Raw genomic sequence first — 14,322 nt, 5'->3', positions numbered from 1 at the left:
ATAACACAGGTGCGCTGTGCTGTCGCGGTCAAAAGAACCGCACCTGACAGTCTGTCTTCGCCACACAATGTGGGAGAAAGTAGGGCCCACTCACCCATCTTTCAAACCCTTATAATCATAAACATCTAAGACAACTCTTCATCTGCTGTATTGTATACATTAATACATTGCGAAGAATTACCAGCAACCGTCTTAGTTATTAAGTTGTCAGTGCAGCGTGATACTCTGGTTTATTTACAGCAAACAAAGAGCCAGTAGTGTCAGTTAAGTTTACCAACCACATTTCCCTAAATTTCTACAATCCGTTGCTTCTGGTCGTGAACGTTGTGTACAAAAAAGAAATCACAACATGATTTTTTTTGCATCAGAAAAATCCCACGCAACCTCACGCAATCGAACAGTTAGCCCTGTAACAAAGCATCGCAGGATGAGGCAATAGCGCTGTGCATTTGTTTTATCTTTTGCATTAATAAAGAGGACGAATAATGCTGGAGAAATGCCAGCAGGTTCCCTGCAAAATCCACCATGCAGCTACAAAATGGAAGTAAGGTGTAGAGGCAGGTAGAGGCTTTCCATATTCTTGGCAGCACTCTTGTTTGTTTAAGGGGAATAACACTGATGTCCCGAAATTAATAAGGTAATGAAATATTGATGTTTAATTGAGCCAGGCAGCCTTGTTTAATTACTTAAAATGACAGGAAATAATTTTGCAGGTATGAGTTGCGAAGGTGGTTTTCTATAAAGTAGTCGTCGTCCGTGAGGTGGGACAGACTGAGCAGAGCTTTGACCCCCTTGTCAGGTGAAGGCGCACCACCATCCCGTAGCTAGGCAACCCGGGGCGCAGGGACAAGATGGTGGTCAGCGGAGGAGACAGAAGTCAATAACTGCTTTAAAAGCTCTTCTTTCGGCCTTAAGAGCTTTGCTGTGCCGGCCACAAAAAGCACACACGATCCGAGAGAGACCTGCGTGGGCGCACACACGGACACACAATGCACATACACACCTTTTAGTGGCTGATTTTGTGATTTTGCGGCATTGGAAATGAGTAGGAAACCCACTCACAGCTTTTATTGCTTTTTTGTACTGTTTTTTTTTTTTTTTTCTTTTTCAAATAGAGAACAACCCCTGTGACGTGAACGATGAAACAGAAAAGAACTGTCATGTAGCATTTCTTGGATGTTCAGAAAATGACAATGCACTGCTGCTCCTCGGCCGTTGTGCATGAACCTCATCATTTCAAGGTGTCTCTCACAAATACGGATCCCCTGAATAAGTGAACGTCATTTAGCTGCATTTTTTAAAGATATGTTCGTCTTCCTCTGCTTGAGGCCAGACAACCGTCCACTTGTAAGAGCGTGCTTGAAGAGGGGTCAGTGAGGACACACACCCGCCTTTCTATCTCCTCTCATCCTTCTTTGTCTCCCTCACTGCTCACTTACGAACAGTGTTTTCTGTCTTAATTTAAATCGCTCTCACTCCCTCTTTATTAACGTCTGCTCTCTCTCTCGCTCTCTATTTTTTAGCAGTCCTCACACTTCGTTCTGTCTCTCTCTCTGTTTCCCTTCCTCCCTCATTCTCTCTCTCTCTCTCTCTCTCTCTCTCTCTCTCTCTCTCTCGTTCAATCTCTTATCCATGCTGATGGATTTCACTGCAGGGGGTCACTCAGGTCTGCTTTTAAAAAGCAGCGTGAGCGAAATGTGTGTCATTTTTCTCCTTAACTGGATCATTTGTATTTATTTACCCCCCCTCGGTACTGACGCCTGCCTTAACTAGAGAGAACATGAGGGCTTTTTAAGGGGGAACTGGCACCCGCCCCTTAACCCTATTAACCCGTAAGTGGACCCAAATGATGATAAATACACAATGTGGTGATTGGGAATTCAATCTGGTGGCAGGCGGGTGTAATCCATACTGTCGATGGAGCTCATGTATGTGTGTGCACCAAAGAACGAGTTAGAGTTTGGGGGAGATAAATACTGGCAACATGGGTGAAATCTAACCAAATCAGACTATAAAATTGCTTCTACCTTCTCTTGGCAAAGTGCTTCTGATCATGATGAAATGAGAAGCCCAGTAAATCATGTGTGGCACACCAAATGGTTCATTTTGAGATAGGATGGAGTTGCTTTGCAAAAAAATTACTTTCATAAAGAATAGTCCCATCAAAGAGAAGAGAACGTCAACAGGAAATGAACCAAGTCAGTGGATGCATGTGTGGTCAATATGCTACGGGGGACTGTCAAGTCTATTAATTTGAAAGAGAAATGGCCAGTTGGGAAACTCCAACAAGCGACCAACCAATGTTGTAACTTCATCACTTTCCCATTTATAGAGATGGCATCGCTTTGTTGTTGTCAAGCCAAACATTTGCATCAAACCCAGCCGAGTCACCAGAATACAATGTTGGAAGCTTAGATTTCTGCAAATCACTGATATGTGGACATTTGTGGAGACCATGGCACAGTTTTTAGCCGTGTTTGTGCAGAGAAAAACTGATATTTTGACTGGAAATCAGGACATCTCCAGCTATGTTTTTTCTGACCAAAACAGGTATTCCAACCCAAACTATCTTTTCCTAACCAAGTGGTTTTTTGTGCCCGAACATCAGATCATAAGAACAGTGTCTAAAAATAGAAAATTGAACCTAAACTATTGGAAAGTTTCAACATATCCATGTTTGTTTAAGTCATTCTGGTGAATGGGCAAGTAAGGAAAGTTTTTAAATGACATCCAGCCATGATAAGGACAAACAGACATCCACCAGTGATCAGATGATTAGCTCCAGATGTGTTCTGTTACAGTTTCTTAATTAATTTCAGCACACTCGTATCAATTTTAATTATTCTTTTTTTGTTTTCTGCTGCCATCGCTCATCCTCTGCCCGCTGTGTTAGAGTGTTGGAGGAAGAAATCAGTGCTCCTGCTGCAGGTGGAGTGAAAACTTTTACAACGACCCTCTGGAGGCAGCCTGTGCAATCAGTAATTCTATTTGCAGGGGACAGTTACTGCTATCGAGTATTGGAATGGACACTGTCTGTAAGCCTGCTCGTTCCCATATGTGTGTCTTCGTTCAGAGTTGTAATGTGTCTCAGATTATGACAGATGGACGTACACGTTTCCAGATGCGTATCGCACTTTGTTCAAGTATTGAAGCATGTTGTATCCCTAACAGAGATCTATGGGTGTCATTTTAGCACACAGTTCTACATCTTTACAGCAGATAGTAGTCATGGTCAATATGTTGGTTTGAAAAATGCAAAGACACCGATGCTCGCCCCAGCATAACACATGCATATTGTATGAAAATCCGAACATCGATCTCGTATGTCCGCCAGCTCGTGGTCAATATATTCTTTGAAGAATGTAGCCGCGGCAATAAACCTATTCGAGTACGTCCCCGTTCCATGGAAATGTGCTGACTTGAGCAGCGGGAGGCTTGAAAGAAGGGATTGCATTAAATGATCTAGGGACACCTTGAGGAGGGGGACAAGACAGTGAGAGGGAGTGAGCAGGTAATCTGTTCTGCTTTATTACATGTTAAATGGGACACATTCACCCTTCTCATATCCCTTCTGCCCCTCCTCTCAACCTTTTCTGTTCTCTCCTTAAGGGATAAAAGGAAGCGAGCAGAGAGCCTCAGGAGTGTTTCTAGGAGGGTCTTCTTCTGTTTCTCATCTGTTCCACACATTCTTTTCTGTCTCACTTTCTCTAATAAAGCATTTTTTTCTCTCGAGCACCCCCCCTCCTCTCCGTCCTTGTCCCATTCTCTCTTTTTGTCTATCTGTACAGTGATTTACGGTGCAGGGCAGAGAAACTGTAATGTAGATACCTAAACAAACCGTACTCCTCCCTTTCATTCCTATCAGTAGATCAAGGCAATAGGGACGTGATTGGTGTGTGTGTGTGTGTGTGTGTGTGTGTGTGTGTGTGTGTGTGTGTGTGTGTGTGTGTGTGTGTGTGTGTGTGTGTGTGTGTGTGTGTGTGTGTGTGTGTGTGTGTGTGTGTGTGTGTGTGTGTGGTGGATAAGGTTGTTGTTATAGAGACCTTTACTGCTACTGGTGGCACGAGGCGAGACCCCTATATGACTGTTTAGATTTACTGTCTCTGGGGTAAAGGGGTGCAGCACACACAGACATGTATAGTGCTGTAATAACCAACTGTATTTGGCTAGATGTCTATGTTTGTTTCAGAGTCTTCCGCCACATGGGGTTTTATTAAATATCCCATGAACCTCTGGGGATTGAGGTAGGGAATAAAGGAAGAGAGCGGTAAAAGGAAGAGAAGGAGCGAAAGGATGGTTTGTGGGACATTTATTGGAAACGGCTGCTCCTGTAACCTGTAGAAGCATCTATTGATGAGTGCATAGACATTTATGCTGTAAGATTAACATTTTTTGCGTTTTGTGTTTATCTTTCCATGTTGAGTGATGAGTGTTTGGTTAAAGAACAGCAGTGTCACCAAGAGGGCTTTTTATCTTGGTTAGAGGTCAGAAGAAATAATATTTTCCAGACTTTTCTCTGTTAAATTGTGTGTAGTTTTATATCTTCAAACCTGCTGAAAAAATATACTTAAATCAAAGTCTGAGAAAGAAAAGATGTTTTTGAGCTCCCCACAGCTCATGCACCATTTGATCAGGGGTCATCCGTTTGACATTGCATCAATAAAATAAGGGTCAAGAGCAAAAGAGTTAACCAGAACTCAAATTCTACACTCAAAAAATCTGGCCTCATCATTTAAACATGGCCAAAAAAGCTTTTTTGGGGAATATGATATAGTCTTTGTGTTTGTTATTGCCTTACTGCTCTGGTTACATGGGAATAGGATGATTTATAGTTTTTCTGGCGGGTATGTATAAATATCCTGTATGATTCCCACAGTAGAGGATACTTCGGTGAAGCCGAAGCTCTGCAGTGTTTTACCCCTGATAATTAGCCCTGTGTCCTGCACTGAAGTCAACATTAATAACCTCTTGTTTGACTTTTTTTTTTGTTTTTGTTTTTGTCGTTTTTTTGTGGTATTTGATATTGCTACTGCATGTTCGGCGGTATTGTGCAAATTGTTATTCTGTCCGAGGATCAGAGTGTCCCCCTGGCTTGCCTAAAGCTGAGTACAATAACTAGAGTGTATTATCATAACTACCCTGAAAAAAAATTTGGTTGGACTTGAGGCCAAGACCAACTTGGAAAATAAAAAGCTTCACTTTTCAGGTTACAGTGATGACATCCAAGCATGGTATACGAGTCAAATATCATGACTCTATGTTACTGAGCTCAACAAGTGGGTAAGTTCCGTAAGTTAAAGGTAAAACAGGGTAATATTCTCTATCCTTTTTGCATCTGCTTACCCTGCAGCAAAGCATAGTAAGTGACATGAGGGCACTGAATGTAAAACTAAAGAGAGGAGGGAGGTGTGCAGTCCTTCCCTACCAGCTCCGTGTGGTTGGTGGCAGGAACTTAATGTTAATCTTAATGATAGATGATAGAGGATGCAGCGTGCCGCCACAGAGTGTGTGTGACAGTGTTATTGTCTCCGTGATTAACTCAACCACTGTCTCAGCCCCTTCCCTACAGAGAGAACCAGAGAGCAAGCAAAAATAGAAGTACCACGGTCTGGTTGCTCATCAAGAAATGCTCCTCATTTCTACCCACCCTCACCCTCTTTCCCTCCCTCCCTTCCCCTGTCCTCCTTTCTCTCCCTCTCAGAGGCCATTACTGGTGATAAACACCGCGGTTTGTATCAGCAGGATGCACCTGGCATTAACGCGACCGCTTAAGAAAGTAATTAGTGGGTGTATGTGGCTCCCCTCGTCCCTGTAGATGCCCATAGGCGGTGTAATAAATGAGCGCCAGGATCCATAGGAGTTGGATGGCAGTGATTTCTGCTAGCGCTGCTGTCATCGTTCAATACCCTGACGCAGAGCAATGGCCTTGTCATGCCTCCAAGCAAATGACTGAATTTCTCCCCAGTGGATCCACAAATGCAGAACCTCACCCAAGAGCATAATGTTTCGGTCTGTGCTCAAAGTGGTACAACGAACCATGGAATCAGCCAAAATTTGAAAGAAAAAAAGTTTGATACAACTCCCATATCTGTGCAGGAGCTGTAGAAGTTACAACCAGCATCCGGTTAGCTTAGCTTAGTATAAAGACTGGCTCTTTTCCAAAGGTAAAAAGAAATCTGCTTACTGTATATACAGATATATACATTTTATCCATAGTAAAACTGAGGGATACAGACGACAAGTTGTGGTCTTATCGTTCAAGGTGATAAGAGAGCCATTGTGTCTGGCGAACAAATAGTCCAGCTTCCAGTCTCTGGCTTAGCTCAGCCAACTGTCTCCTGGAAGTTGCTTCATATTAACCGTACACACCACTGACTGTTTACAAAAAAATGTACGACACAAGGGCATCCCCCAAACATTGATCAACCCCTTGGTGGCAGGTGGATCATAAATCCCACCCCATACATACTATCAGATGGGTCATGGGCCACTAAAAACTCAAAGAATGCTTCAAATGAAGTTCTGATACCCCTCCCATCATAAAACATGTACAGGTTTATTCTACAGTCTCTGGATATGGAGTTCGTCCCCGGGCTCTGTTCTGTGTTCTTGCTGCCCACTGCTCCCTCGGGATGGGTTAAATGCAGAGAACCAGTTTCATTGTTGTACGTTGTATGATTATATGTGATTAGATTAAAAAAATCTTCTTCTTGGGTGTTCGTTTTGAGTTTGGTTTTAACTCTTTATCTGATGCACTCGAAAGGGGTCATCTCATCATGATTGATGTCACCACAGCAATATGGTAGCATCCGTATCAGGGATGTTTTTGGCTTAATTTTTGTACAGTGGGAGGAAGTGGGGACACCTCGTCCATCCATTTATAGATGTCTTTTGTACAGACATGAAAGTGTTGTCTTCTCATCTAACTCTAAGGCAAGACAGGGAGTACACATTTTTCCCCAAAACGAAATATTCTGTTAGGTGTCCAAAAATGACATGTTTTATCTAGTATTCCTCTCTCGCTCTAGACTATATCTGACTCTGTTTGGCCTTTAAGTACTGGGTTGTATGGTGAATGATGAAGTGTATTGATCAGTCACACTCCTGTCGACACCTCTGATGTTGTCACAAATTGTCACTGACCTGCACTTACAAGGACTATAGATTTTTCCATCCTCCCTAACAAATATGACCATGTGGCGTCGCACATATGTACACGTCTTCACTGCACCAGCTTCCTGCTGCATTTCACCCTGGGTAATGACCCATGCCACCAATCCCCTGCTTTGTATCCAACAGGGGGTAATTTCTCACTCCGGGGGGCAAATCAAACATCTGATTCTGACTACAGGGGCTCGTCCTCACCCCCAATATTCCTCTGAGATCACCAGAGTTGCTGACAGGCGGGATCTCTTTTCACACTCACGCAAGGCGTTTAGTGAGGCAGATGGAGTGTCCTGAGCACTGGTGTGAACAAAACGATGACACCACCATTAGCATAATAGCCCTAGCATGTGCATGTGTCATCATTATATATTTTTATGGGGTGTGTGAAGAGGCAGACAAAAGCAGTTAACACTGGGCAAGGCACCAGGGCTGGTGGTACATCCCGCGACTGAGGATCCGACTCTTGCACACATCTAACATAAGAGTCCCATTTAAATGCACTGAAGTTTAGCGCAGAAGCGCTAGCATCTGGCTCATGCCCACTAAGACAGCAGCACTTAAACTGTAGCAGACCTCAAGGACGGTCGGAGCGCGCAAAGCTGGTGATGCGTATCATATTAAAGACATATTAGCATCCACAGTCTACAACAGTAACCTTCTCTTGGATGGCAAAAGATTGAATTTTCCATTTAGGCCAGTCCAAGGTGACAGCCACCCAGTATGTGAATGGTTGACACTCTTCAGGGAGCCCTCATGCATCAATGCATGGATTCACTGGCGCCCAGTAGAGTGATCAATACTTGCTTATAAGGCCTTTTTAAGGGTTTTTTCACGGTAAGGACATAAGCATTAATTCATTAGGAAGGTAAACTTAGCTTGCAGGTTATTTTAATCCCATCATCATTATCATCATCACAAAACAAGTAAGTCCAAGTGCTCGTCTTGAATAACCCAATGTCCTTTTCCTGTTTTCTCTGCATTACACATTGATTCGCCCACTTCTCTACCATTAAGTCCCATGCCACTGATGAATCTTGCTTTTCCCGGGATGGAGCCATTGTTGGAAGCTCTATTTGACACCTCTTACTGTTTTAAAAGAGGCCCTCCGGCCTTCTCAGTCAATACGTCGAGATGCGTACAATCGACGTGGTCATCCCAGCAGGTCGAGGAGGATGGATTGGCCTTTGACCTTCTTCCCGGCAGATACAGTGATGTTGATTCTTGTTTTAGGTGTCGTGGACCGAAATGGCAGCAGTAATAGAAAAGGCAAGGGGCCGTGCACGTGCTGTCGACTGCAGAATAGCTCAGCGAGCTCTAGCAGTCCAGGGGCTCTCTTGTGATAGAAATGACAATCGATTTGCTCAGTTTCCAAACCAACATTGTGTCTTTGCATTCATCTTCTCTCTTTCTTGATTTCTACATCTCGTTCTCACGTTGTCAATCTCCCCAGTCTCCATTTTTCCTCCATTTTCGGTCCACCCTTGACTCTTTTCTCACTCACACATTTACCCCTCAGTTTTCTTTTTTCTTTTAACACTTTTATCCCTTTCGCCTAACTCTCATGTTTCACACTGTTCTGTCCTCTTTAACACCATATTTTTCCCCATTTTCACACTGTATCTCTCCCCTTCTCGCCCCTGCAGGCGGTATGAGATATATCCTGTGTGTGCAGACCTGCAGGGCCAGATCCTCGCATGCTACAAAGAGAATGCTGGAAAGACCCTCAACTGCTCCAACATAGCAGCCCTTTACCTACAGTGTGTCAACAACGCCAAGCAGGTGCGTATTTACCGAACCAAAGTTTTATGTTGTTTGTCACTTCTCACATCTCATTTTAGTAAAATGCAACCCTTGTTTTTTTACAACTCTGTTTTACTGTGAAGCTCCAGAAAAAAAAAAAAATTGGTAGGATTAGGAGATTTCACCCAGCCTCCCATCCGTATGAGGGTGAAGAGAAAACGAGTGAATTTCCATTTTTGGGTGGACTGCTCCTTTAAAAATACCCTCCATAATAATGCATTTTTCCCTCTCTTAAAAAGAACAACAAGTCTTTGCGTGCACCTTCATGGACAGATGATGTGTAAGTTGTAGCGCCTCCTAATCCTGTAGTGTAGCTTTCAGTTGAATCAAGTGAATGTGTGTGTTAGCCACAGCATACGTCATTGTGCTTATAAATGTGTGTGCGATAGCTACAGTAGAGCAGCTATTCCCTTAAATGAATTAATACGCTATACACACACACATACCACCCACACTAGCATCCATTTACATGCGCCGGCTCCTTGCTTTTAGACAGGAGAATAACATTTCCAATGGGCTACTGGCGCCTGAATAAAGCTCCTTCTAAATAGCCAGTTTAAACCTTTACGGTCTATTTCCATAATACCTGCTGACACAGGCGTTCCCCCGGCTGTCTGTGTGTGTGTTTTAATGTAATAAGACCAAGGGAGTAGCCGCCGTTAGTTGGATACCATTGTCCTCTCTGGAGCTCTCCCCTTTCATTGCCCAGTGCAAATGTTTTTCTGCCCTCTGTCTCCGATGGCCACACGCTGTATTGTAATAGTAATGTCACTCAGGTTGATTTTAACCTGATTCCCCCCCCTCCTCTTCTTTGTAGTACGTAACATCCATCGGGCCCCAACGAGGCTCAATTTACATTCATGGAGCTTTTCTATTAGATTTTTCTGCACTTGCATTGTTTTGCCGGAAATGAGGAAAAGTGAGTTTTGTCTCCCTCGCTCACTCTCGCGGGTATTAGTATTTGATCTAAAAGTCAGATGCCGGCAGATTTTTAAGCTATACATCATGTAAATTGCACAATGTTTTATTCATTTGTGTGCGCATCCGTGTGTGTGTGTGTGCATTTAAGAAAAAAAAAAAAAAAGCTACCTGTAGCCTCGTCAAGATTCAGCGGGGGTACGTTCACAGTCCGGATGCTGTTATGATGTTGTAAATTGTTTGCAAGCAAGCCTGAGACGATATGGTAATCCGCTTGTGTTTATCACCCTGCGGCAATCACAGCACACTCCTGTTCGTCTCGGCTTATCTGTCTAAGACTTGCTTTTAAAGTCATTAAGTGCAAAAAAAAAGAAGAAGAAGAAGAAAGAAAAAAAAAAAACAGTTCCGCGATAAGGCTTTAAAGGAATAATATGCAGAATTACACAGCTGACAAAATACGGGGGGAAAGGAATGAAGTAGGATTGATATGAGCTGATGCAACTTCGTGATTAGGATGTTTACACAGCTTTATCTGAGCTGAGCAGGAAGCTGTGTCGGGAAACAAATGCGAAGGGACGTGGCTTTGACCCGCGGAGGTCAGAAGATCCAAACGTGCCCTCTAAACGCCGTCTCTCATCTACTTGACCTTTTCTGTCGCAGACGCTTGATAGCGTTTCTCAGTTTTCAAGCAGCAAAATCTCTTTCCCCTTTTCTTCGTCCTTCCCCTTCAATTCTTTCATTCCACTAAAAACTGCAGCACCTCGGGTATAGATAGGGACGTCTAAGATGGCATCTCGCTGTGGGGACAGCAAATCCCTCCAAATCTCAGTTTTTACAATATTGACCCCTCAACTGGAGTCAGCTAAGATGGAGGCGTTGTTGGCAGCCGGGGCATTGTCGCTGATAATTAGCGTTCTTATCGGATTTAATGTTATCACAGTGAGCGATAACGTTTAGACCTGCTCTCACTCTCTTTCTGTGGCCCTCCGTGCCCCTGCCGCCATTCCTCCATCCACTATCCCTTCATCCCGCGTCACGTTTCTAATGCATTCAGCACTTAACAGGTCCAGATAGCAAACTGTGAGGAGGAGGCAGCCGAAGGACAGATAAAGTCTCTTTATCCCCCCCCCCCCCCCCCCCCGCTCCGCGCAAAAGAGTTTATCATGGAGGCCGATCTCTCCATCCTCTGCTCGCCTCCTCATTCCATATTCTCGCCGCATGACCGCCTCTTGCTTCCCTATCTTTTACCTCTCCACTTCATTTTTTAGACTGACCCTTCCATCTCCCTCATACTCTCAAAGGGCCCCGGCTAGATCCCTTTTTGTGGTTTCGGCAGGTGTTAGTGTTTTCAAGGATCGGAATAAAAAAAAGGCTGCTCTGACATCATCTTTGACATGACATTTCATTCATAATTGTTGAAAGAAAATGTATATTTATTTTTTTCATCATTTAATTTGTCCTTTCCAGATTTTTAGACCTCAGGGGTCAGATAAGGGGGTTACTTTTTAGTATTTTGAACTCAGAGAATTATCACCTGAACCTGCAGCACCCTGCGGCTTTACAGAACTTTATAGCAAGGATCAGCTCATCGTTTTCAGCTCAGAGTCAGCTCCTGGTCTGCCCTCCAGATGTACTTTGCTAGTGAAGGAGAGCTGGTAGATGCAGCTCAGAGGTGGGACTTCTGTGAGATCGCTAACCTCAAAAAAAATAAATAAATAAATAAATAAAATAACCCAACAAAAACGAAGAAAAGTTTACTTGCAGCATGAACCTGCAATGATTTTTTGTTTTGTACAGGTCATTGCTGGTCAAATTTCAAACTCTCCATGTTCATTTATAGTAGCTTAGATTCTTCGCCATTGTTTCTAATATTACCAGTCATATCTTGTAGTGGCTTTCGCAAATCCCATCGGGCAAAGCATAGTACATACTGCAATCAACCACTGTTAGCGTATCTCATCCTTTTACGTGCGCTATCCTCCCTTGAATGCTTAAGCTCCTTGCAACCCTCGCACAAATGACACGGCAAATGCGGCTCCAGCCTTGTGCGCCTGCTTGATGAATATACCAAATGTTGAATACGGCTGAATGTGTCACATCTGCAAAAAAAAAAAAAAAAAAAAAAATGGGTGCAAAAACCTCACTACATCTGATCCTCAGTGTTCACCTGGTCAGTGGCAAACCCAGAAGCAATTTAGGAAGTTCTAATACACTGGACTTATCTTTTAAGTGAACTCTTGTCCTCACCTGGATTTTACAGACCGTGCTTGTCAATTATCATTTCCTGGCTTGATCAATAATACTCTAAATGAACTTTTGCTGTAATGAAGTGCCCCTGACACAAACGTACCTCTTCCACAATGCTAGTGAGGAAAAATAAATCCTTTTTACTTATTTTTCCTGTCATAAGTCCCTTTTTTCTCCTTTTTCTTTTTTTTTTTTTTGGATTCCTCCACTCTTGTCCTCTCAGGCAGTTTTCATCCACTGGCATCAGCCACAATAGGTCGGTTCAAATGCTTATTGACAGGGAGTGCTGGGGATTTGTGGTTGCACTTATCGCTAACATGGAATCCGCTGCCCTCGGGTCCGGCTCACTCCATCGTCCTCTCTTCTTATTGGACTCTTAGGCCTCCTTGTTTTCATCCTGCCTCTCCTCTGTGACACAGTATCTCTCTCTCTCTCTCTCTCTCTCTCTCTCTCTCTCTCTCTCTCTCTCTCTCTGTCTCTCTCTCTCCACCGGTTGTTTGTCCATTTAGATTTTTTTCTGATTTGCTTCTACATCTCTGTGACGCACTCTTTCTCTCTTCTTTGGCTGCAGAACAAGTTGAGGACCGGGGGTTAAGGACGAGGGAGTAAGAAAGCGGAAGCAATGAAGAGTTCATGGTGTGGGATTACTTATTATCGACCGACTGACAGACAGACAGACCAAACCGGAGCGGAGGAAGTGAGGAAAGAGTCAGCACCAAGACGCACACCCTCAAAAAACCCTGTGGAGAACCGAACCGTACCAGACTAGAGGCACCGAACACAGCACCCCGAGAGAGACACAGACACACCCCTTTCCCCCTAGTTCCTTACCTCCCTTCCCCACCTCTCTTACCGTTTGTCTATCTCTCCTGTGAGTATGTAGGGAAGTGACACTGTCTGCCATCTTGGAGCGACAGCCAGGGACCAAGCAGGCGTGAGCTTGGCCCTCAACAAGGACAGTAAAAAAACAACTGGGACGATCACAAGAAAACGCGAGACACCTCTGTCACAGAACACTTGCACCCATCCCGTCTCACTCCAGCACTGTTAGCAAAACTAAAGTCTATTTTTACTGATAGAAGTCAGTCCTATTTTGTTGTCCATGAATTGTTCTTTTCCTGCCCCCTAATGCACTATCCTTTGCATCTGTCCCTTTGAGTTTTTTGTTATGTTAATAATGTAACAATGTGCGTGTCGAGTATTCATCCAGACCAGCACTTGTGACGATGTCTGATCAGAGGAAAATAAAAGACGAAACGATGCAGGAACTATTGTTGAACTTTTTTTCTCCATAAATATTCAGCAGGGCTCCATCTCTCAAGTGTGTGTGTGTGTGTGTGTGTGTGTGTGTGTGTGTATGTGTGTGTTTTATGCTAATTACAGCAAGCATTGTACATCTTTGATGGATACGCGGCCCTCGTGTTGTCACGACGACATTTTGCCAAACGGAGTGAATGAGCCCAGGAGAGGGGGACTGGAGCGCGGGGGAGAGATAGACGTCCCAGATGTTCTGGCTCATAATCTAGCTTTCCCTCTGTTTCTGTCTTTTTCCTTTCCTCATGCGAATCCTCTCTGCTTTAGCTATTCAGCAAAACACCACGGAGCTCTACCTCGTCCTTATCCCTTCATTGTCCCACTCTCCTCTTACTTATCTACTCCCTTCTGCCTCCGTCCTCCTTCCTGGAGTGTGTCTCCTCGCTGCTCGCTCTCCCAGGCTAATGTTGCCTTGGAGGAGACGGCTTCTCTACGCTGTCTGCGCTCCGCCAGACTCTCCGGGTTGGGTTTAACTGGATAGACAGACAACGTGTGTGTGGGTGTGGGTGTGGGTAGTAATGCAGCCATCCATCTACTTTTTATTCAGTAACAGTGAGAGAGAGAGAGAGAGAGAGAGAGAGAGAGAGAGTGGACGTCGGAGGGACACAGTCTGGGTTTGATGTGGAGGCGGGCGATCGCAGGGGAGACGTTATCTTAATTCTGCATCAGAAAGAGAAACGTGTGTGGTGGACAGAGCAGGAGAGGGAGGACGGGTGTGTGTGTGTGTGTGTGTGTGTGTGTGTGTGTGCATGCAAGCATGTGATTCATTGTGACTAATCCCCCTCTGCCTGTCAGTCAGCTGTCCGTTTGCTTTTTGACTTTTGGAGTCTCGAAGGGGTGAGGGGGTTGACTTCTATTATACAGCGTGTGTGTGTG

At 44.1% G+C, this 14,322-nt stretch overlaps 1 protein-coding gene across 3 annotated transcripts in view; it reads left to right on the top strand.

Moving 5' to 3' along the window:
- The window catches only part of chchd3a (coiled-coil-helix-coiled-coil-helix domain containing 3a), a 71,040-nt gene extending 57,640 nt beyond the window's left edge, over positions 1 to 13,400 (top strand). For all 3 annotated transcript variants that reach the window (XM_037121525.1, XM_037121523.1, XM_037121522.1), the window contains 2 exons: positions 8,811 to 8,946; positions 12,704 to 13,400. In XM_037121525.1, coding sequence (XP_036977420.1) covers positions 8,811 to 8,946; positions 12,704 to 12,727 — 160 coding nt within the window. In that variant the 3' untranslated portion in view covers positions 12,728 to 13,400. The remainder of the gene's footprint in view (positions 1 to 8,810; positions 8,947 to 12,703) is intronic.
- Positions 13,401 to 14,322: the final 922 nt, after the last annotated feature.

This window comes from Acanthopagrus latus, chromosome 14, assembly GCF_904848185.1.
Source record: "Acanthopagrus latus isolate v.2019 chromosome 14, fAcaLat1.1, whole genome shotgun sequence".
Taxonomy (NCBI): domain Eukaryota; kingdom Metazoa; phylum Chordata; class Actinopteri; order Spariformes; family Sparidae; genus Acanthopagrus; species Acanthopagrus latus.
Note: the sequence above shows the minus strand (reverse complement) of the source record. Positions and strands in the feature narration are given on the sequence as shown.